The sequence below is a fragment of the Nelumbo lutea genome, chromosome 3, assembly GCF_056320005.1.
Source record: "Nelumbo lutea isolate HS-2025 chromosome 3, American lotus-T2T, whole genome shotgun sequence".
In the NCBI taxonomy this organism is placed as follows: Eukaryota; Viridiplantae; Streptophyta; class Magnoliopsida; order Proteales; family Nelumbonaceae; genus Nelumbo; species Nelumbo lutea.
In genome coordinates this window covers 10618680-10644142 of record NC_142686.1, presented here as the reverse complement: position 1 = coordinate 10644142, position 25463 = coordinate 10618680, and the positions used below count along the sequence as shown (strand labels likewise).

The window sequence follows — 25463 nt, the reverse complement described above, 5'->3', positions numbered from 1 at the left end:
CTCTCTTGTCAACAACTGTGATCTTATAATATCATACTTAGAATTTAGACCAGCTAGGAACTCAAATACTCTATTAATTTCAACTTGTCTTCTGTAAGTCTATGCATCTCTCTGACTTAACCATTCTATTGTCTCAAGATGGTCAATTTCATGCCACAGAGATTTTTGGGTTGAAAAATAAACACAGACCTGTTTCTCTCCTTATCTGAGATTTCTAACTTCCAATTTCAGCTCATAAGCCCTAGCAACATTAAGGGGCTGAGAGTAGGTTTCCTTCATAACATCCCATATTTCTTTAGCTGTTTTTGCCCATAATTAATTTCAGCTGATGTGTGGCTGCATGGAGTTGCACAGCCATGTCATCACCATATAATTTTCCTGAATCCACCTAGCATACGTGGGATCCTCCTTAGTTGGTTCATTCACATCCTCCAACAAGTAGTTCAACTTTCCTCTTCCCCCAATGGCCATCATGGCTGATTGGGACCACTCTAAGTAGTTTGAACCATCAAACATTACAGTTGTAATCAGAAAGGTGTTTTCAGACATTCTAACTGAACCAGTCCCAAAAACACCCTCCCCTTGGCTTTTAAACTTCATTAATAATCAGTAAAAAGACTTCCTAATTACTGTACCAGTCGGCCTACTGGGTCTGCAGTAGGTAATAGCAGTAAAAAACATGTGACAGTCGACCTATTGAGACTGATAGAAAAAAATAACAGTTCTGTTGTAACAGTCCTGCTGAAACAGCTCTTCCAGGGAGCAAAGAAGTTGAGGGAGACAAGTCCTGAAGCAATAACAGCCCTAAAACTTGAGGGTTTTCTCTTAAACCCTAAAAGGAACTACAGAAATCTTCTGGAGTTTTTTTTTGTACCTCTTATCCAGGTATTCTTACTACCGATCTTGAGAAAGATTGAAAAACTTACTAGAAAATTCTGAAAAGCTCTGATCTTGAACCAGAAATCTTCTGAAATTCTGATTGCAACCTCTAGTACTGATCAAACAGAAATCCTTTGAAATTCTGATCGCCACTTCCAGTACTGATCAAGGGTTGATCTTGATCCTTTTCTCTTCCTCTGATTCTTCCTGGTTATCAAGGATACGATCCAATCTTTGGACTGTTGCTGTAGATAACCTCCAAGAATCAGCCGAAGAGAGCTTTCTCTACTCTTCCAGCCCTAGGCAGCTCTCATGTGGTTGGCTGGATCAAACTCACATGAGACTCCCTGATCCAAGCTCTGATACCAAGTAGTCATACAAGGGTACAGAATTGAACAGAAAATAAAAGAAAAATTAGAAGAGAAGAGAAGAGAAAATAGATGGAGAAGAAGAACTCGTGAAAGGGTTTTAGGAGAAGAGAGCAGTTGGTTGTGTTTGAAACAGCCACCCCCCTCTTAAATTTATATACATAGTATCATACTTGTAAAAGGACTGAATTGCTTACATGGCAAGATAAGAGAAGATAAAGCTGAAAAAAAAACTAATCCTAATCCTATCCTAATCTTGTAAAAGACTAGTCCTAATCTTATCATAAATAATTAATCCTAATCATAACTTATTGCTGACATACGAACACTGGGGACCACCTTAGTGGGGTCCACATTAGTGTTCTCTACACATATGTTAAAGAATAAACATTTAAACTAGAAGAAACCCAACCAACCATCTTCAGTTGCTCATGTTGAAAGCAAAGCTGCAAAATACCATTAGAGGTTGGCAATGAATTGCAAATTCTTCAATCTCAAGGACTAGAGAATCCCCAAACTGGTTCCCACTTCCCAACACCACTGGTCTAAAATTTGGCAGGTGTAATATGAGGAAACCCTGGAAAATCAGGCATTTGGGAGTTTTCAGAAGTAGCCATCATAATGTTTTGTCCACCTTTTCAGGACCTATCACAGATAGCGGCATTACAATAGCAGAGCTATTAGCCTTACTACAAGGCTTGAGGTTGAGAAGAGCAATTTATCTCAGCAATTTTGAGGTAGAAGGAGACTCTAGAGTGATGATAGGTTGAATACAGAGTGACAGCTTACGGACATGGGAGAACAGACACATTACAGGAGGTGAAGCATCTAGCTAGACAATTGAGAATGACATCTGGATGACTGCATAAATCAGAAAAAAGCATGGCTGACATACTAGCTAGATATGGAGTGCAAAGAAATCAGATGTTTTGGGAAATTTAACAATTGATGATTGATTGCAAAGAAAAAAAGAAAGAAAAGAAGGAAGAAAAAAAAAGATGCACTTGGGCTAGCCTAAATGCTGTTCTTCAGGATGCTAGGCACACAAACATTCTTCTTTACAAATTAATAAAATTCTTAAATATTTTCTAATAAAAAATAAGTTGGAAAATACATAACTACAGATTTTCAACTTACTTTTCAACAATGGAACAAATTTTGGCAGTAAGGATGCCCTTGAATTCGTGATTACTTAGTTCCAGATAATCAATGAGCTCTTTTATCAAGGGCTTAAAATTGCTGTCATTCGCTAGAAGAAATATGAGCTCAAGAGACCTCTTCCTAATGGAAGAATCTGAATCCTGTACAAGCACAAAAGCAAAATCACAAGCGTAGTTGTTTGCGAGGATTCAATCTGAATCAACCCTGATAGAAAAAGAGAGTTTCAAGCTTGAAATTAATCAATAAGAATAGATAATTCATATTCATTTTGAAACAAATATTAAAAATATTATAGTATGCATGGAAAGTTATTTCCCAATTCTATATTCATATCAACTTAGGAAAACATTGAAACATGCAATGAATGTAAAAAAACAAATAAATAAATAAACCTTGGCTGTAGAAATTTATAATGATGAATATAGCCATACTTCAAGCCAAGTATGGAGGTGTAGAAAGAAAGATCTAGCTCTTTGGAGGAATGTGGTAAGATATATTTGTGGTAACTATAACAAGGGTGGCATTTTCAAGATGGTTCTTCTTTGCATGTTAGTATTTGGATATCTTTTAGGTGCAAACCTTGGAACATCCAATTCCTGATAAACAGGGCACACCTCTCTGGAAAATTAAAAAAAAAAAAGAAGGAAAAAGGTAATATGATAATAAAAAAACGTGAACACAAAGGTATTTCTTGTCTTTTCTAGGAAATAATGTTTTGGAGATTAGTTAGGGTTAACTAATTTCAGTCTTGTGTTTGTTTAGTATTTATGACTCTGTCCTAGGGGGAGGTAACACCTCATGCCTCTTCCTAGGTTGAATGTACTACTATTTTTTGAATTAATAAAACTACTCTCATTTATCAAAAAAAAATAGTTAGGGTTAACCTTGTTTACAAGATGGGATGTATCAGTTGTAAAATACACCTGCAATAGTTCAAAAATATAGAAAAGAAAAGAAAAGGAAAGAAAAGAACGAAGTTTCTACAGAAGTACGTGGAAGGAGATGAGAGAAGAAAAGAAGGGAAGAAAGAAGAGAAGAGTTCGATCCTCTCTCTAGCCCCCAATTAGATCTTTTACTCTTTTAGTTCTAAGCTGAACACAATTCCCTAGAATGCCCTTTATGGGGCAGCCTGCACTAAAGAAATAATAAAAAAGAACAAAAAAGAGGCCCATAACTAAAAGAACACAAACATAACATAACTTAAGTGGAATAAAGAAATTAAGGCCCATTTAGCCCATCTTCACTACAATCCCCCTTAAACTGAGGATAGATGTCAATCATGCCTAGCTTTCTTACATAATGTTGAAGCTTTGCTTTTGGAACTCCTTTAGTCGGAAAATCTTTTAGTTGCTCCTCTGATGCAATGAAAGGAAGGCATACCTCTTTTGAAGACACCCTTTCCCATATAAAGTGTTTGTCTACTTCAATGTGCTTAGTTCTATCATTCTGAACTAGGTTGTGAGCAATGTTAATAGCAACCTGGTTATCACAATATAATATCAGTGGCTTCTCACACACAACACCCATCTCATCAAGGAGAGATCTAAGCCATAAAAACTCAGAAACCCCATGGCCTTTAGCAGGAGGCCCAGGTGCAGTTGGAATTGGAGGGGCAAATCGGGTGATTAGAAAGGATGGTAACATTCATTGGGTTTTAAGTGGTCCAACAGTATTGTAGACTCTACCAAGGCAAAGATTATGGCTACCCTCACTGGAATCCACATAGAAAGAGATCTGAGCATCGGGAAATTAACTATCAAAGGTGACACAACAAATACCATCAAGTGGCTAAGAAAAAAGGAGAGGGCCCTTGGAAATTACCACACCAGCTGACCGAGGTTTGAGACATTCTGAACTCAATGGATGTTAACTTATGCTGGATTACTAGGGAACTAAATGTATTAGCAGATGGCCTAGCTAAATCTGGTGCATACTTGGCCTATTTGTATAGTGACTAGTGTAGGCTTGTCTGGCCTTTTTTGTCTTTTATTTTTTGGTGTACATCTTTTCATGTACTTCCCCTTTTTCTTGAATGAAAGTTATCTTTTCTCAAAAAAAATGGCAGATGGGGAGGGTAATTTGTATGGTGACAAGATCTTTATTTGAGTAGACTTTTTGGAAGGATGGTGGTCTGTTAATACCCTATACATCAATTTAAACCTCCTCATGCACAATGTTCTTTTCCTTCATATGATACTGATAAAGTTTAGATCTGTAAACCTGTAGCCTTCAGATTAATCAAGGAAGAAAAAGAAAAAGAAGGAAGAAGAAAAAAGAGAGGAAAGAAAGAGGAAGAATGAGGGGAGAAAACCTGGTTCGAACTGAAGAGAAAAAAAATTGTTCTCTTCATTCAACCAGGGTGTATTAGTCTTTCTAATTTACATACAAATGACCATTCTACCCTTATTAAGTTGACACTAACACTCCCCCTCAAGCTGGAGAGTATATATCATATAGTCCCAACTTGTTACATATATAATCCACTCTTGCCTGACTCAACCCTTTGGTGAATAAATCTGCCCATTGGCTTCCTGTGTTCCACTCCGCTAAGAATCTTCTCCCTCACAAAGTGACAATCAACTTCTATATGTTTTGTTCTCTCATGAAAGACTGGATTGGAGGAAATGTGGACAGCAGCTTGGTTGTCACAATAAAGTTTCATCGGTATACCAATTAAGTACCCCATCTCCTGTAGAAGGTTCTTCAACCACACCAGTTCACAGGTTGTATGTGCCATGGCTCTGTATTCAGCTTCTGCACTGCTTCTTGCCACCACTGTTTGTTTCTTACTCTTCCATGTCACCAAGTTACCCCCAAGAAAGGTACAATAACCCGTAGTCGACCTCTTGTTAGATACAGAACCAATCCAATCAGCATCGGTGTACCCTTCTATCTCAAGTTTTCCTCTACTCTTGTATGGCAAGCCACGACCTGGAGCACCTTTCAAGTACCTTATAATCCTTAGAACTGCATCTCAATGAGGGATTTGAGGATTCTGCATAAACTGACTCACCACACCAACTGCAAATGAAATATCTGGTCGAGTGATAGTTAGGTAGTTTAGCTTACCCACTAACCTTCTATACCTTCCTCTAGCACAAATTAATACCATGTTTGGACCTTGCAACCTCTATCCCTAAGAAATATTTTAGTTTGCCAAGATCCTTTGTCTGAAGGTGATCATGCAAAAAGATCTACAACCTATCAATCCGAACCTGCCACTACCAATAATAACAATATCATCCACATATACCACCAACAAAATCTTCCCAGCATCAGAATCATAACTAAATACAGAATGGTCGACTTGACACTGCTTCATGCCAAACTTTTTCACTACTTCACTGAACCTTCCAAACCATGCACGAGAGATTGTTTAAGTCCATAAATAGCTTTCTTGAGCTTACACACTTTACCATCCTCCCCCTGAGCAATAAACCCGAGTGGTTGCTCCATATATACCTCCTCAAGAAGATCACCATGCAAGAAAGCATTTTTTATATCAAGCTGAAACAACGGTCAATCATACATAGCAACAAGGGAGATCAAAACACGAATAGAACCTATCTTGGCAACAGGAGAGAAGGTCTTTGTGTAGTCAATACCATATAACTATGAATAACCCTTGGCAACCAACCGAGCTTTCAATCTCTCAACACTACCATCAGGCAAATACTTGATTGTGTAAACCCACTTACATCCTACAGCATGCTTACCAAGAGGAAGAGTGGTGAGATCCCACGTATGATTATGAGCCAGAGCAGAGAGTTCGTCTTCCATTGCCTGAAGCCACCATGGAGAGATAAGGGCTTCCTGGACATCCTTAGGAACAGAGCTAGAAAATAACAACGAAATGAACTATCGATGGGAAGGAGAGAGGTGAGAAACAGAAACATAATTGGAGATAGGATGAAGGGTACAACTGCGTTTACCTTTCTGTAGGGCAATGGGAAGGTCAAGGTCAGACATTGGGTGTGAGGGTGCTATGGAAACTACTATTGGATCCATTGGCGGTGAAGAAGCTGGAGGGGCCGGTGCATGTCGATGCGTGTACACTTGATGAATAGGTGGTCGTGCAAGAGGAAGTGGCACTGGAGACGAAGCTGGAGGGGCAGGTGCATGTCAATGCGTATACACTTGATGGATAGGTGGTCATACAGGAGGAAGCTGGAGGGGCCAGTGCATGTCAATGCGTATACACTTGATGTATAGGTGGTCGCAGCTGGAACAAGAGGAGTGAGGTCCGGACAGGAGCTGGAAGCAAAAGGAGAGTGGAAGGAGAAGAGACACCCGACCCATAAAAGAAAGGAACCGACTCAAAGAAGGTTACATCGAGACACACAAAACAACGTCGAGATATGGTAGATCATAGCAAAAATTAACAATGTCCATCCATACCACAATGCGTACACCTCCTCAAACCATTATTACGTCCACTACCACGAGCTCCCCCTGAATCTCGTCCTCCAACATGCCCTCCACCACGACTGTTCATGTGTCCACCTCTACTACCACAGCATGGCTGACTCTAATGAGCAACACCTCTACCACCACGACCTCCCCCCCTTGTCACTGCAAAAGCAGACCTATCCGATATGGTAGGGTTTTCCGGATGTCCAATGGAAGTCCTCCGGAGACAAGCAAACACCTCTTCAAGAGAGGGGAGGGAAGACCCACCCAGAATTTGGGCTCTCACCGGTTCATATTCGGATTTCAATCCCACCAAATATCTAGTAACATCAAGTTGTTCTCTCTGCTATTGCTGAACTTTGACATCTGATGTAAGAGGGTGATACACATTCAGTTCATTCATAAAATTCCTTAGACTAGCATAGTACTCCTCAAGACTCTAATTACCTTGCTACAGATTAAAGTACTCTTGATAGAGTTGGTATACCCTGGTGGTATTGTCTTGCCCTAAGTAAAGTTTTTTTGCATGATCCCAAATCTCCTTTGTTGTGTCTAAGAACATAAAGTTCACACTAATCTTGGGTTCCATGCTGTTCCATAATCAAGCCAGCATCTTCTTGTTCCCAATCACTATATTCTTCGGATTCAACTAGAGGTTTTTCTTCTCTCACATGTTTCACTTTCTTCTTAGCTCTGAAAAACACTTTAACAGATTTGGCCCAAGGGATGTAATTTTCTCCGTTCAGTTTGATGGAGGTCATTTGCACATTCAAGTAGTCAGGAGGGAACATAACAGATTTGTACTGTCTCCCATGGCTGCCGAAAAAAAAATATTAATTTTTTTTATTCACACTAATATTTTACCTCAACTCACCAACACCCACCACACTACACTCCTATAGTTGAGCAATCGCCATTATCCCACAACACTTGTGGCTGACCATTGCTGAAACATCCACTGTCACAGATTTCAGCGATGGTAGTTAAACAGTCTCCTCCTCTTTCGGCACCTCACCAACACCCACCACACTACACTCCTATAGTTGAGCAATCGCCATGATCCAGGGTGAAGCTTTGGAAGCTAAACAAGTCATACCTGAATGGGCAAGTGTAGCTATGTTCTGCTGAGTTGTTTGAAGGAACTGCTCATATATTGTCCATGATACACTCACCATTTCTTGCCCGGAAGCACAAGTGGGTGTAGAGGGGGTTGGTGCAGTTTGCTGGCTTTCAGTAATTGTGCTACTACTCTTAGATGTAACATGGTTAGCCCAAGTGTTGGGTGGACCACGCAAATCATAGCAGAAATTAACTGTGTGCCCCTCTAAGCCACAGTGTATACATTTTCTCTGAGCATTACCCCTTCCTTTTCCACGGCCTCCCCCTGACTCACGGCCTCCAGTTCGGCCACTGACCCGGTTAAACATGTGCCCACCACGGTTGCTTGGAGGGCCACTGCTGCCACCACCACTTCTACTTCCACGACTACTCCCTTTAGTCACTACCAAACCAGATCTATCAGAGAAGGAAGAATGTTCCACTGGCTCAATGGATGTCCTCTTAAGACGGGCAAAAACTTCTTCAAGTGAGGGGAGAGCTGATCCCCCCAATATCTATGCTCTAACAGGCTCATACTCAGCCTTCAAGCCCACAAGAAACCGAGTCACATCAAGTTGTTCACGTTGGTGTTGTTGGATCTGGACATCTGATGTGAGAGGGTGATACACATTTAGCTCATTGCGGATGTTTCTCAAACTTGCATAATACTCTTCTAAGCTTTGACTTCCTTGCTTCAAATTGAAGTACTCTTCGTATAACTGATATACCCTAATTGTATTGTCTTGTCCAAAGTACAACTTTTTAGCATGATCTCAGATCTCTTTGGTTGTATCTAGGAACATGAAGTTCACACTAATCTTTGGTTCCATGTTGTTCCAAAGCCATGTCATTATCTGTGCATCATCTTGTTCCCAATCACTGAACCCAGGAGAATCAGAGGAAGGTTTCTCCTCCCTCACATGTTTTACTTTCCTCTTGGCCTTCAAGAACACCTCCACAGATTTTGCCCATGGTACATAGTTCTCACCATTCAACTTGATGGATGCCATTTGAACACTTAGATAATCTAAGGAGAGCATGATACCTGTTTTGTGTCATTCCCAACTACAGTTGAAGCCATCTCAATTATGTCTCCTCTGAATATACACCACAATCTCACACTTGTCACAAGACTTATCTCACTTACAATACCACCAACCCACTTTCTTCAACTGCACATTACACACTACACTCTAAATCTGAAATCATTCAGTCAACACATCAAACACTTGGACTGCACACTGCAGGACCATTTACCACCAACACACCACTACTGAAATTACTCAGTCATTTCATCGAACACTTGTTCTGCAAACTGCAGAACTGATTACACACAAGGTCTAGGGGTTCACTTTTAAGCATTTAAAAACATAGATATGTCAGCCACCACAACACAATCAACACCACACCACTGCTGTCGTGGACATCAGCAGTCTACCACTCTTCTTTCAGCACACATGTGAGCAAGAAAACACACAAAAAAATATGACTAATATGTGTATTAGTTTCACCCAGCACCACAACAACTAACTTTTGAAGCACACAAAAAAAAAATCAGCATTCACTGTCCATTTCTGAACACACGACAACAGTGTCCATACCTGTATACGACCAGCCCTCTTCGTACACTGAATAGAGGGTCTAGTATACCACTTCAACGACCACCACGGCACCGGCCAAAGGCATTCTCACCTCCAGGCCCTCAAAACGACAACTCCTTTTCAGCCCTTTATCGATTCTTCAATCAGATCAGTTGTAGGATGATGAAACCTACTATGAAGCTGGCGGCGAACCCAGGAAGAAGACAACAGCAAGAAAACGAACACCAGGCCTTAATGCTCTGATACCATGTGAATAAACCCTAATTGTTTCTAGGTCAAAGTAGAGAAGAGGAAAGAAGAAAGAAAAGAGAAAGAAGAAGAAGAAGGAGAGGAGAAGAGTGTTCGGCCAGACTAGAAGAGAGGATGTACAAAAGTACCTCTAGCCGACTCACTTAACTTTTATTCATGAAAAACTTGAGTTACAAGAAAGGCAATTTTATCCCTCATAGAAGATGGGACACATAACTTAAACTCAGATACAATAAACATTTCACTTTCAATAAGATACACCAGAATGACCAAAATACCCCTAACTCGAGCATTCTAACAACTATCAAATAAAAATCTTATGCCCAGGAAAGATGGTAACACCAGCACATCATGAGGGAGATAAGACACCTAGAAAGGGATAGAGTCAACTTTCTGCTAGGTTCCTAGATCTACAAATAGTCTACCCACTTTGGCCAAACAAAGGGTAAATAAGGATCAATTGTTATGGACTCAATTATAAGGGAACAATTAATTGGGTTAGGTGAGAGTAAACCAGCCTATCCACGGGGAGCTTGCCATATTGTATATATTTTCATTTTTTTAATATCTCAATAAAGTCTTACAGTTATCCATCAAAAAAAAATCTTATGCCCATGCCAATCCTCCTGGTTAACCATTCATTCCATTCCACCAAACTAGAACCAAGAAACATAATTAGGCCTTAAAGCAGTATTTTTCTTGAGAAAAGAAAACTTTTATTAAAAAAGGGAAGGATGAAAACTTTTAGTAAACTTTCATTCAAGCAGTCATTACATAGAAATAGTTGTTGCATTGGAGTAAACGGTTAAGAAGCATATAGTATGAAACTATGAACTATAGTAAATAAATACCTTTCTAAAGTATTCAAGGGCCTCAGCACTGACTTTGCATAAATCTGTACATAACTGAACTCCAGTGATTAAAACTCCATGATGCTTTTCTTTAAGCAACGCAGCAGCAGGGCTAATAAAATTCTCTGCCAGGTCAGGGACCTTCTTTATAATTCTTATAGAGCATAATGCTGCCTACAGTAAACAAGCAAGGAACTATATATAAACCACATTTATCAAAGGAAATAAAGCTAAATCAATAGAACAAATAGAAGAAAAGGATATAAACACATGACAAAACTATAAAAATTATAAAATAATAACATGAATGCACGGGAAGAAAAAACAGTTTCAAAGATCCACCGACCACCCATCTGAAAAAAAAAAAAAAAAAAAAAAAAAAAAGAAAGAAAGAAAAACAAATCAAGACTCGTCAATCTTCAATCCAAATAAAGTTTCTCTATTTCAAGAGTAGACGACGGTAATGGATCCAAGCTTGGGCTTAATTGTAATGAATTTCATTTACTTTTTACCACAACATCATGTGTCAGAAGGTCAATGGCTTGGATGTCCAAGTATTCATTCCCAAAACTATGATATTATTGACCATAAAAGAAATATGTTTCACCAAAAAAAAAAAGAATTACTTTTTTTCGAATGTTTGGATCTCGAAGCTGAAGCAACCTTTCCACCTCAGGTGCAAGATCACGAGCCATTTCTGCTGAACAAATATTACCTAGAGCGCAAAGGGCAAGCCCCACAATATACTGATTTGAGTGATTGAGGTCTCTGTATATATGTTAAGAATTCTCAGCAAAGTGCAAACTACAAAACATTTCTATTCCTTTTTCTATTTCCCCTATAATATTCATTGTAAAGATGCTCATTCTGATTAAAGATAATTGAGCAATCGGTGAATTACTAAAGTATTGCAGGATACTGCTTCAGAGAATTTGTAACCAGCATAAGAACTTCTTGTCTCTCATCAAGAAGCAACATGAGGCCAAGATATCCTATCCTCTTCTCTGGAAATCCAACAGATGCTATCAACTTTAAGCAATCCATTTGACCAAAATGTGTGGGGTAACCAAGCATGTGAATGAACATGAGCTTTGCCAGGTTGCGATGACGACAATCTTGATCATTTCCACTGAATGCAGCACGAATGGCAGCACATTCCTTTCTAACAACAGCACGTTCTTCTGCTGCAGTTTTACAAGCACGTATAGTTCGAATCATATCCCTGCAATGAAATAATTAGTATATATCACATGAATAATGTTAACAAACTCAAGCAACGTAATTAGATTAATTAACTGCTATAAACATAATTTTCAAGACGCCAAGACGAGATAGGCAAGCAGGGGCACCTTGTCGCCTATTCGCCTAGGTGGTGGATGGTTCCTCCCAGTTCCAATAAAGGTCTCATAAATTATTTACTGAAAAGCACCCATCCGAGCATTCTTTCCAATAGCCAACATCAGAGCTTGACGGTCCAATTTGTGCACATTCCAACCTTCTAAAAATATTTTTATATTCATCCAGCTCCCTATCCAATATAGAAATAGAGAACAAGACCACCTGCTCTCCCCAACCTTCTAAGAATTGGCTTAAAGTGACCTTTGTTGAGCTCAGTCAGTACAGAACCAGGCACAAGTCACATTACCTGCCTGCCCAACACCTTTATCCTCCCGAGATGTAAATCATGTATCCCCCCCACAAAAAAAAAAAAAAAAAAAACGGTGGAACCTCATGATACCTTCTGAATACATACTATGTGTGTTGACTGTTGTGTAAAGCACCCTAGAATCCCATTAAAATCCAATCACTCCCTGTTAATGCACACCACCACTCTCCTCCAGGGGTCATTCCACTCCACCCAAAGTACCAGAGCTACTTGGCCAAAATGCCTTGTTTATAACTTTAATCCACATAAATTGGATCCCCCCAACTATTACATATAAAAAATATAGTAGATCAGCACACTTACAGGAGAACACTAAATAAGATTGCATGCATATAAAGAAAATATAACATCATGACAAGGCTAACATGCACCAATATGTAAAGTGAAGTTTCTGTTTTGTGTATCAAAAATCACTTGAAAGAACGAGTATCAGGAGGCATTTGGTATAACCGTATAAGCTCTAACAATGCATAGATCATTAATAAAGAGAAAGTAAACTCTTCCAAAGCAGCAAGACCACCACAGGCACCTTAAATTCATATGTCTATGTCCCCCTTGTTTTAGAGCAACAGAAACAACAATCTCCACCAGGAAGTTCCATGATGGGAAGGATGATATCAATTGCACCCTAATAATATATGGAAGACATCCAGGAAGCAGCCTAATAAACAAATTAGTGATTGAGATTAAACGGTGTGAACCAAGCATTTTCAATATATTCATGCATGGTTAGTAATTAAGAATTCTTAATTTCATCCGCTGTATCTCATTTTGCATGTTTGAAAATCTAGTCTTAATTTAGAATTTTAACTCAAACGAACCTCCGGTGGCAATTTATTTTGTTACTAAGGCTGTGTTTGGTTACAATGCAAATTTATTTGCACTACTACAGATGCATAGGAGTGCAATGTAAAAAAATGCAAATTCTCGTTTAATTTTGATTTGGATTTTACTTTCTTCTGCTTCAGGTCTTAATTTACTTCATTTGTACTGCAATCAAACAAAATACGCTAAAATTTGAAATAAAAATGGGTCAGAATTTACACTCAAATCATTTACACTGCCATGATTTTGCATCAGTGCAAATTTATTTACATTGCAACCAAACACAGCCTAAGGCCCCACTTGTTTGGAGTGCAATTTCATTTAATACAAATGCATGAGAAAGAGAAAAAAGCAAATTCTGGTTCACTTTGGCTTTGGGTTTTGCTTTACATTGCTTGAGGTTTTACTTTACTTCATATGCAATGCAAACAAACAAAACATCGGTACAAATGAAGTTATAGTGGGCAAAAATGAAGGAAAATAAAAGAAACGGAGTGCAAAATCTGGTTGCTCACTATTACATTTAAAAATGTATAACCAAGTGAAACAAAATGATTAAAGTAAATTATTCACAATTCCAGGCAGAGAAGGAGCAGAGGGAAAATGCTCTTTTCTTCATAAATTGCATTCATTTCGCAGCACAAAATTATCGTATATGATAATTTAAACGCCATGGACTATAAATCTCATTGTTTTTCTATGTAGTTCAATTAAAATAAATGCTAGGCTCTATTACTCTAAAGCCCATAGCTCCCTATCAAGAACGGCCTTAGCCACAAAATCAACATTTTCGCATACTCGATCCAACAGGAAGCAAAGCCTGCTTCACCACTTACCGCAACCGCGTTCCTGAAGAGAAAGGATTCATGATTGAATCCGTCGTGAATATCTGGGAGAGCTCAATCCGGTCCTAATAAGAGCAGTTTCAGACGCAGAATGACACAGAAGTGAGGTAATGGCTGAGATCCGAGGTAATGGCTGAGAAGTGTCTAAGAAAGGAGGTAAGAGAATGTGACAGAAATGCAGAAGCGGAATTCGGATCAGAGAAAGAGAGAGTGCAGAATTATGTCTGTGTGAGGTTTTTCATCTTCTTTTTCTTTTGCCATTTCCTTCTTCTTTGTCTGTATGCCCTGTAAACGGAGGAGAGAGATCTCCGAAGTTAAGGATCAATTACACAAATTAATCAAAATTTAATTTTGGTAATGAAATTCATGTAGTACTGTATCTGTCCAGGCGAGTGTCATCGGAGTCGAGAGAACACGGGTTAGGCTTGGATTTTTGGCCCTTGGGCTGGGCTTGGGCCCAAAAAGTCAAACTTTTTTATTTTTTGGGCCGGGCTCAGGCCTATCCCTTAAGTAGCCTGAACCCAGTCCAATTATATACATTTATACATGTTTATATATGTAAATGTTGCATACATATTTACATATATATAGATACATATTTGTATATATAACTTTTGTATAGATATTTTGTATATATATTTACATACATACATAAATATAATTTTAGAGTGGATTCATTGACCAACCTGAGCTCAGCCTAGGCCCGAGCCCACTTTAAATGCATCAAATTACAAGGCAAGTTGGGCTCGGATTGGGAAAATCAGGCTTGACCTCAGGCTCGAGCCTTAAGCCCAAATTTTAGAGTCAGACCTGGGTTGACCATAAACCTGCCCTAGCTTTGGGTCGTCTATACATTTCATGTTCACCTCCTACCCGTGGCTCACTTTTGTTTTCACCTCGTTGACCACCAAACCCTAAAAACCATGCACACATTCCTCTTGGCTCTTGCCTCTTGGATTTAATTACAATAGTAGTTAGGACCTGTACGGGTTTTATTTCTCAGCAAAATTGAAGATGATTAAATGGTGTTCATCTAAATTCAATTCAAGTATTATTCTTTAGGGTTATGTTTAATTTATCCGATCACAATCTAAGTTACGCTTTAGTGAGAGTGGTCAATTTCCTATTCTTTTGTCTTATTTTTTTGTATCTTAATGTTAATTTTTATTAATTTTTTTGAAAAAATGTTTTTATTAATTTTTACTAATTTATTATTATTATTATTGTGTTATTTGTAGGTAAAATTATAAAAAAAAAAATCCTCTTATAACAATTCTATAAACCACCTTTGTATTATGTGTCAATCTAGCCAGGTCAAAAGTATTGGGCCAAGGCCTTACTCTTGGCTATAATTTATCACCCCTAACTCAAAACCCACGTAGACTAAACCCAACACAACTTAGGATGATTTAGGACTGAGTTAGGTTTGGTTGGACTTGGGATTGATGAGGTTGTTCAAACCCAACCAAATGAAGTTCTAAGCCTGGTCTTATATTACCAGCCCAAGTCGTAGATCATAATTCTCAAACATTTCTTAATTTATGCTTGCAATGTGGAACTTATTTGGACTAAAAGTGCCCTCTATTTCTTTGTTTGAGAAAGGGTATAAAAGTTATTCTATTATAAATTCAATTCCAGCTTTAATGGCTAATAAAATGCCTATATTTGTGTATTTAATCAATATTTAATTGTAAGGGTTGAAAATGTCACTTCAACTATTACTTTCCACCTCATTTAGTCCCCTCTAATTAAGTCTTATATCTAAGGTATTAAAATCCCATTTTCTCTTATTAAATCCTATAGTTATATTTCACTAATAAATGCTACTAATTAGATATATGCCCATATTTTTAACAATATAAACCTACGTATTTTAAAACTGACTCAAAAAACAAAACCATGTTTTATCTAAGTGGTGGCTAAGCAATTCAACCATCCGTATCAAATTGATTAACCTATGAAGTAAAAGTTGGGAAATAAAATTTTTAAAATAGAAATAAATATATAAAATTACAAGAATTGTAGAAAAAATACACATATAAGATATTTTTATTAATTAAATTAAAAATAAGTATAATAAACAATAATTATTTTTATTGATATTGAAAATAAAATACATAATTTAGAAATAACCAAAAATGAAATATAAAAATTAATAATAAATAGTTCAATCTTTGGCTTAAATGTGTGAACCTCTAATGTCACAAATAAATAATAAAAACTAATAAAATAAAAAAATAAAAAATACATAAATTTTGCAAAAAAAAAGCATGCAAGCACATGTATAATATCATACATCTACTTCTTTGTTTGAGAAAATGGTATAAAAGTAAAAGTGCTTTCATAAAAGTGCTTTCCTAAAAGTACTTTCTTAAAAGTGCTTTCAAATGGTATATTTTGAAATTTTGAAAGAAAATGAAGGACAAAATAGTCACAAATGCTTATTTGAGTGCTTATTATAGAAAAAGACTACCAAATGCCCAATATAAAATAATTGTTTATTTTAAAACTAACTCAAAAAACAAAATCATTCTTTATCCAAGTGATGGCTAAGCAATTCAACCATCAAAATCAAATTTATCAACCTATGAAGTCATAGTTAGGTAATAAAATTTTTAAAATAGAAATAATATAGAAAATTACAAAAAAATGTATAAAAAAAATACATCTTTATGATATTTTTATTAATCAAATTTGAAAAAAAATAAGTGTAATAAACAATAATTATTTTTATTGATAATGACGCTGTTTGTGGCTATCTCCATGTTCATGTATGAAAATCAAAACCGAACCGACCCGAACTAGCTTATATATATATATATATATATATATATATATATATATATATATATATATATATATATATATATATATATATATATATATATATATATCTGATATATTTCAGTTTTAATATATATTTCAGATTTATTTCAGAAATATACATATTATATATAAAATTTTTGATATATAAAATAGTAGTTTTAATCCATCAAATCATTTTTAATTACTAGGCATCCAGCCTTTGCTTTGTTAGACTTGAATCCTTTACCGTTCACACTGAGAGAATCATTCACAAAACCAACCCAAATCAATTCAAATCGACCAGGTCGGTTTGAATTAGTACTGGGTTGGTTTCGGTTTCATTTCTAAGTAAACCGACCAGGTTGGGTCGGTTGGAAAAATGCCAGTAAACCAACCCAACCCGACCCGTGAACAGCCCTACTACCTATAAAGAGTGAATTCTCATTTTTTCTAGATTTTTCATTTGACATTTTCTACCCTTCTTGTCTAAGCACACAATGGGCATAAAAAAGGGCATATATGTTCTTTACTCTCACTTCAGAAACTACCCACTTAAGTTATAACCATTCAGAAACTACCCATGAATTATTAATAGTTTTATCTTAGAGATACTTCCACATGCAAGTGCACGTACACATTTACTAGTAAAATATAGTATCCCAAACTCATATTCAGCCCACCCAATTACCACCCTTACTCGTTGCATGTTTTGAGTTTAGGGAAACTGAAACAGTAGAGATTTTAATTTAGGCCCTGTTTGGTTCACAGGAATAGGGGGGTTGGAATTAGAATCGGAATGGGCTATTCTGATTCCAACTGTTTGACTGCATGGAATTGGACTCATATTCCCATTCCAGCTGGAATAGCATTCCCTCATTTGGGGGATAACCATTCAGCCCATTCCCTGCTTCTCCCTAGGAAATGAAATTCCATTCCTACTCATTCAAATTCCCATTCCAATTCCTGTCTGAACCAAACAGACTTTATAGAAATGAACCATTCCGATTCCAATTTCAGAAGATTTTGATTCCAATTCCAATTCCAATTCTGACAGCAAACCAAAAGAACCCTTAGTTTATGGGTAGAGAAAGGATGATAATATTATGTCAGCATTGAAATACAGGGATAAATACCAATGCATGAGTGTATGGGTTTGGGATGGACCTTGAGCTAGGCAAGAGGGACTCTTGAGCTACACATGATTGTCCTGCCCAAGCTATAGCCATAATTATCAACCGTATGAAAATTCCTTTTTTTTTTCCAATAGCCCTTTCTGGATGAGAAAATTTCCCCGCCATTTGGACAAAAACAAATTAGTAAGGGGTCGAAAACTTGGTTCTCAATGGAGCAAAATAAGAGCAGAAATATTCCAGTCTGAAAATCTTTATGCACATTTTAAGAACAAAAGGGTCCAGTCTTCAGCATTTAAGTTGAATTGCAGTATATTGTGGTAGAGGACAATAGATCACAAGCTAGCAGAAGATTGTGGCTTGACTACTTGGCCAAGAATAGAAAGATTTTGGACACTAAGGTTTTGTTTATATAAATTATATGTTTATTTTGGGATGATCGTTCAGTTTATAACTTTGTGTTTCAGTTCATCCTTCTAAGGATACAGCATACAAGTCTATATTTTGTTCTTTCGAAGAATTTGTATCTGCGCTTTTTTGCTTGGTACTGTGATTCATACAAGTTTCTAAGTCTATATTCCTGTGCTCATACAAGTTTCCAAGTTTCTTAGTTTGAATGATATATGATTCTTGCCTTAAAAAAACATACGAGTAGCCTATACCAAGTTAGCAATTCATTTATGCAGTTCGAAGATATTAAGCATAAAGGTGACTCATATTTGATCACGACCATCTAAAGAATCTAAACCATGTTTCAACTATATGGGATCGACTAAATGAATCCTATTTGATTCAGTTCTGTTTAATGTCTCGTATCCATTCTTAAATTATGAGTGATTGAGTGCTTAAATCATTTCTTACTATTATAAAGGTGACTTATATTTAATGTGAAAAAGTGTAACTATACAATCAATGGCACCCTCTGGACCAGCATGAATAACCAGTATAAACATCCAAGACTATAAATGGAAAACTGCTTCAAAAGAGGCTTCCCAGTGGCAACCAACATACCGACAACCTGAATACCTGTATCACTTTCCATCATCATTATATTCAAAAAATTGTTGTTTCTCCCAGGATGCTGATACATCCACAATCCACCATTTGCTTGTTTCCGAAAATATAGAAGTCTGGTATCGGGAGAATAAACAAAATCTCCCATCTCATGACAGCACCAAAACTGCACAGGCAAGATCTCAATATTCACCAGATTAGGTTAATGGAAGCAACTCAATAACCCTGATTCTTGGCCATGGACACAAATAACATGCCGAGTACACAACTTGTGCTCTGCAAAACCATACCAAAACGATTCCATTACTGCTCATCTTGGTGCATAAAATAGACACTCCTTGTGCATCTCAAGTAGAACTTTCAAAGGAAACATGAATTTGGCTGTTACTCCGTGGCTTCATATTTGAAGCAATAGCTATTCCCTTAAGTAGTTTCAAAACACCGGCAGTATCATCCAGGTAGTACTTAGCTTTGCTCGGCTTTTGCCCAACAGTGCAAGCAATGGTTTCTGGACCCACAGGTAATGATAGACTAGAGACTGTACTTGATATACTCTCAAACATGTCCTCATCAGATATATCATCTCCAATGCACATGACAAAATTTGGCGGACTTCCATTGTTGACCATTGTGGATAGAATCTTCTCTGCAACCAACCCTTTACTTACTCCCTGCAATTTATTAAGTCATTGTTAGGACCTTAGCTACAAAGAAGCAAATCGTTAATGAGACAACCTCCATCCATACCTGTGGCTTAACTTCAACAATTTGATGCCCTCTCTTAACAACAACTGGCTCATTTGCAAGAACATTTTCTAGATGACTCGACAATTCCATTGCCTGGCAGGATCCGAAGTCAGGGTCTGCATCTTGATGGTGCCAGACCAATGCACTTTCCTTTAGCTCTATATAAGACCCATCAGTTGTTTCTGTATAAAGTTTCATGACAGGTTCTGCAATTTGTTTCCAATCAAAGACAGAGGCTAAGGTACTGGACTCCCAATCAGAGGATTTAAACCACCTAAAAAAAGAAGAGTAGCATCTTTCAGTTTCTGTATTGAAAATATTTTTTTGATAAATTTTGTATTGAAAATATTTCAAACACCAAGCTAAAAAATGAGGTGCGGGAGGAATAAAACTTAATACCTTATGAAGTAACCATGTTCAGCAGCTATTCCAAGCATCTCACAAGGAGCAAACCACTCACTCAGAGAACTCCGCCCTCTACCACTAACAATAAACACGGTATTCTTAGGATCGCTGCACAAATTGTTGAGAATAGAGATTACTTCAGGACTAGGAGTTTTATTAATAGATGCTAGAGGCACAATGGTACCATCATAGTCCAGAAATATTGCCCTCCTATCTGTTCTCTTGTATGCTGAGACAACATGATCAATGGACAACTTCCTAAAACTTGGAGAGAGGGCAACAACTCTGAAACCCAGGCCAAAACCCATTCCCCAGCAACGCTTGCTGTAATGATCCCTGCATGCTCTTTCCAAATCCTGCATAAAACTGCGGGCCCAATAAGCAATATCATGAGAGCTAACATATCGGTAGTGCTTCTCATGCCGCAATTGCTTCTCAGCCTCTGGCATGGTAATGGCCAAATTTAATGCATCAGCTACAGCATCAATGTCCCATGGGTTGACCCTAATTGCCCCACTCAGAGAGGGTGAACAACCGATAAACTCGGACACAACAAGCATGCTTGTTCGAGGTGTTTCTGCAGATACCCCCACCGCTTCATCCATCTGTCGAGTTCCCTGCCTACAAACAACATACTTGTATGGAATTAGGTTCATCCCATCCCTAATGGCATTTACTATACAACATTCTGCCACAGCATAGAAAGCGATCTTTTCATAATTCAGAATAGTATGATCAATTATGACCACTGGGTCATAGCCTGGTGAACCATAAGTTTCATTGATCCTTCTTGCTATCAAATATGTCTCCCGTTTTGCTTCCTGCACATCTTTCCCTGTACTCCTTGCAGGATTCACAATTTGAACTAGGACAAGTCGGCCCTGCAACTCCTGATGTTGTTGCAGAAGCTGCTCCACAGCTAGCAATTTCAGGCTTATTCCTTTAAATATGTCCATGTCATCTACTCCCAGAATCAATTTTTTTCCTCTAAACTGTTCTTGGATCTCTTTGACTTTGATTGAAGCAGAGTGAAGATTCAAGACAGATTGTAGCCGACCCATATGAATACCAACAGGCATGATTTTAATGTATACTTTGCGGCCAAAATAATCTAACCCAATGTACCCCCTCTTAGATGCATAATCAATTCCTAACATCCTACTGCAACAAGATAGAAAATGTCGAGCATAGTCAAAAGTGTGAAAACCAATCAGATCTGAATTTAGCAGTCCTCTCAGAATTTCTTCTCTAACAGGCAATGTCCGGTAGATTTCTGATGAAGGAAAGGGGCTGTGAAGGAAGAAACCAAGCTTGACTCGGTTGAATCGCCTCCGTAAGAAAGTAGGAAGAACCATAAGATGATAATCATGAACCCAGACATAATCATCGGAATTCATTACTTCCATGACCTTATCTGCAAATATCTTATTTGCAGAAACATATGCCTGCCAAAGTAACCGGTTGAAGCGAACACCAAAATCTGGGCAAATAGGCAACATATAATGAAAAAGAGGCCACAGTTGCTGCTTACAGAATCCATGGTAAAATTTCTTCTGAAGGTCAGGAGGAAGAAATGTAGGAACACAATTGAAATCCTCCAGAAGCTTTAGGGCAACTTCTTCCTGTTCAATGGCATCTATATGAACTTTCAGAGAACCCACATAAACGACCTCAGTTTCAGATGAGAAACCATCCTTCAGTTGTAACAGAAGAGAATCTTCATCCAAACTGAAGCACCATTTGCCTGTTTCTGTATCCCTCTGAGAGTGCAACGGGAGCATGTTTGCTACAATAATTTTTCGCTCACGGCATAAGCATGAAGTAGTAAGACCTGAATCCCTATCTTTAACAACATCGCCATCTAAATCAGAGATAATTCCAGGAACAGTCATCACACGTGGAAGTGATCTTGGAGTCCGAGGGAGATCCAGAAGGTTCCCAGAAGCCAAGTCCAAAAAATTAGCACATGACCTTGATACCATGACTGTTACAAGAAGCGTAGGCGTCCTGATAGGCAGTTGTACAAATGCAGCTCAACTAGTGACAAACAATCATATTTCTCCAGGAAATACCTGACAATCATCCCAAAGTATAGATATGAAAGGCATCTGCACAAGAGAGTAAAAGCATCACATAATTAAAGAACTTTTGACCTGAAATATTCAAAGCCATCAAAGTTTAAATGTTTAATAGTTCATAATTCAATATAAAATCAAGTCCCATTATATTCAAAGCCATCAAAGTTTAAATGTTTAATAGTTCATAATTCAATATAAAATCAAGTTCCATTATTCTATTGAGTGCAAAGAGATTGTACACAAAACAGATATAATCTAAACAAACTAATAGAATAGGATTAAAGCATCCTCAGCTAACACCCTATATTTGGCAGAATTTTAAATCTAAACCACTAAGCTGCATCAACATCTAAACCGTCCTATAATTTGGGCCACAAAATAGTTAATTTACTACTCCTTAAACTTGCTGCTTTCATTCTACGAAGGCTCTTGTTTATGAAGTGGACCATGCATAGAGAAGACATCCAGATGAAAGACAGAACATTTCTATTACCTAAGATGATTATGGCTGAAAGCCTTAGAAAGCATGGTGTTAATAATATCACACTTCAGGTAGGCAGAAATACCCATTCGAGAAAAGAAAAAAAAAAATCAAATGTTCATTCTATGCTACTTGGTATCCTTCCAGCTTCAATATGTAGCAAAGGCAAACCATGGAACCTTCTCCCAAGTCCAAACAAATGGCCAATAGTACCTACCATCTTAAAGATTTTTAACTGCTCACCTAACACAACTTCTTAAGGCCTTCTAAGACATTTGAAAAACATAGTAGGTTAGTAAGTGTAGTGAGTTAACAAAATGAACAATGATAATAAGGAGCAAGGTTTAGCTGAACACTTTAGCTGTTTAGCGGGCTGTGGAACCAATGATAAGGTTCCATGACAATAATAAAATACATGGGGTCCGCACCTTTCACAGTGGGGCCCATGAATTTATTACTGGCGTGGAACCTCATCATTGGTTCCACCGCCCGCTGAACAGCCAAAGCGTTCAGCTAATCCGAATTTGATAATAAGCATAACAAGCACTGATGTATGAGCAAACATAGTGGCCAAATAGAGTGAATAATAAGTCTGATCCCTTGGTTGCATTCCATTGTTTCTAATCAAAAGAACTGTTTGAACAGTTTGCTTTTCTCTCACTAATTTCTTTTAATGGTGGAATATGATTTCATAAAGCAATCACAAATGTAACTAAAACCATTAAACAAGAAAAAGTTTTAGGAGATAAATGCAACAAACAAACTAGAAATTTCCATGTTAACTATACCTACTTACATATGATCTAATCCACTTGGAAACTCTTGGCTAACAATCTAAAACTTACTCTAAATCCAGCTTTATGGAAGAAAGGCCTAAAGATTCACTAACCCAGATCAATTTCTGAAAATGCTCATGGACCTAAATTTGCATAGTCTTGTAGTTTTCAGAAAGATAGGCAAGGATTTCATTGTACTAGAAATAATTTCGCTAATGTAAGATGAGAAATCTATTGATGTCTGACACTAAGATATGCATGTACACCAATCAAACCCGCACTCAATAATTTTCTGCTTAGGAGTAGAGACATGTTCTGATATTAGCATGCATTCAACATATCTTACCGTAAATTCGGGATTATAATTAAATTAAAGACCCAAATAGATAGATGGAGTCTTTTCACCGAGGAAAGCAATGACATCAGAATAAACCCTGGAAGATTTCAACCGAAACTTTTAAACAAAGTCTCCAAGTATCCCCTCATCTCCGTCGCTATTTGTGGAAATTAATAGATTTTCAATAAAAGAAAACAACATATGGCCTTAAAATCTCTGGTTTCAAAATCATACACGTTCATTGTTTTAAGGATTAGAATTCTTCTAGTAATTCCCGAAGGAAAAAACAAAAATGCCTCCATTATTGTCCTTGAACTAATTTTCTCATTCTTGAAAATATTCAGTTATTTGTAAAATTTCTTTCTCTGATATTCCATTTCACTCTCTTTGCTGTATCTTCTGCCTCCGACTTCTGAAGAAGATTTAAGAAAGATTTCTCCACGTCTTGTAAAATTTTTCAACGATGGGGAAAAACAGAGAAATTACATATTATTAAACTTGAGAACAAAGTGTGTTCAAAATTTGAGGCGAATTCTTCAAAGAATAAAAATGAATTTTATTTCTCAAACGAAGTTTGCAGACCCGGAAAGAAAGCACGAAAGCTACCCGATTAAGTTTTGAAAGAAATGCATATTCAAATTTAGATCAAGCGCTCCAAGTAACAGCCAAACTTCTAGATCCCAAAGTCTCAATGGAAACATAAATACAGTAAAAGAGAAACAGAACCTGGAGATCTCACCTAAAGCATACATTCAAAAAGAAAACTGATCACCAAACTCCTGTCAACAAACTACGACAAGATTTTCTGCGGAATCGTCACAATTCAGACAAACGAAACGACGGGAAGAAGAACAAAGAAAATCCTATAATTAACCACAAAAGGAGAAAACAGAACGGAGATCAGGATGCCGTGCAAACTTACCGGGGAACGCGGCCGTGATCGACAACAAGCCAGAGAAAAAAAATGAAGTTAAAAAGGAGTAGCTCGACTGACTACACTTGCAGCGAAGTTCCAGGTATCTAAAATTTTAAGTATTCGAGGAATGCGGGGAGAATGTCAGAGTTTCCGGCGTTCAAAAGCCACTGAAAAGCACAACAATGGAGTTTCTTGTTCTTTCTTTCTTTGTCTTGCAACAAAGAGCGAAGTAAAGACTGATTAAATGAGAAAGCTGAAATAAAAAATAAAAAAAAATAAAAAAGAGAAAAATACAAACAATCAAACAAGTCGAGAAGCCCACCCAAGTTAGGTTTTAACCGCAGTTTGATTACATTTTTTATATTATTTTCGCTTTAATCTAATTTCGAAAAGGCCCCTGCTTAACAACTATATTCCACAAATATCCTTTCTTAATTCTTCTCAATTCTCATTAATTAAGTTTATTTATATTATAATATTACGTTTTTTTTGCTAAGAATATAATAATACTACCGTTGTCATCCTCTCTCATTTCATTTGTGATTACTGATTAGATTGATCAACCTGACAATTTCCCCAAGACCAAGAAAATCACAGAGAAAGAGAGTGTGTAGTATTAATTATGTGGCTTTATTTATTATTGTAATTAAAAATAATAAAATACTATTTCCTATAAATTAGGTTTTTGTTGGCAGGCAAATGCAAATGATAAGAGTCATAAGACTCAATGAAGAGAGAAGTTCACTACTAAAAAATAAATAAAAGAGGTAAATCTAAGAGGGATAATGGATAGTTTGTTTCACCTAAAATCTGTTTTTTAA

At 37.2% G+C, this 25463-nt stretch overlaps 2 protein-coding genes across 8 annotated transcripts in view; both read right to left on the bottom strand.

Moving 5' to 3' along the window:
• LOC148862879 (AP-1 complex subunit gamma-2-like) overlaps nt 1-14297 on the bottom strand; it is an 87389-nt gene extending 73092 nt beyond the window's left edge. For 2 of the 5 annotated variants that reach the window (XR_016108966.1, XM_088974432.1), the window contains exons 1-5: nt 13945-14293; nt 11537-11839; nt 11244-11385; nt 10618-10791; nt 2385-2548 (exon numbers count right to left, since the gene is read on the bottom strand). Coding sequence is in view for 4 of the 5 variants with exons in the window: in XM_088974432.1 (XP_088830558.1) it covers nt 2385-2548; nt 10618-10791; nt 11244-11385; nt 11537-11839; nt 13945-13976 (815 nt within the window). In the remaining variant the exon portion in view is untranslated. Of the gene's footprint in view, nt 1-2384; nt 2549-10617; nt 10792-11243; nt 11386-11536; nt 11840-11966; nt 12223-13944 lie in introns of those variants that run through there. The other 3 variants (XM_088974434.1, XM_088974433.1, XM_088974435.1) reach the window with 3 other exon arrangements.
• A 4444-nt stretch (nt 14298-18741) lies between these two features.
• On the bottom strand, nt 18742-24864 carry LOC148862878 (putative alpha,alpha-trehalose-phosphate synthase [UDP-forming] 9). 3 transcript variants are annotated; one of them, XM_088975029.1, is made up of 4 exons: nt 24649-24864; nt 20049-22162; nt 19650-19923; nt 18742-19573 (listed from the first exon to the last, which is right to left on the bottom strand). In XM_088975029.1, exons 2-4 carry the CDS (start codon nt 22034-22036, stop codon nt 19250-19252), a joined length of 2586 nt encoding a protein of 861 aa, XP_088831155.1. In that variant the 5' UTR covers nt 22037-22162; nt 24649-24864; the 3' UTR covers nt 18742-19249. The 3 variants fall into 3 exon arrangements, with proteins under 3 accessions (XP_088831155.1, XP_088831156.1, XP_088831157.1); XM_088975030.1 differs by lacking the exon at nt 24649-24864 and adding an exon at nt 24466-24531; XM_088975031.1 differs by lacking the exon at nt 24649-24864 and adding an exon at nt 23736-23859.
• Nucleotides 24865-25463: the final 599 nt, after the last annotated feature.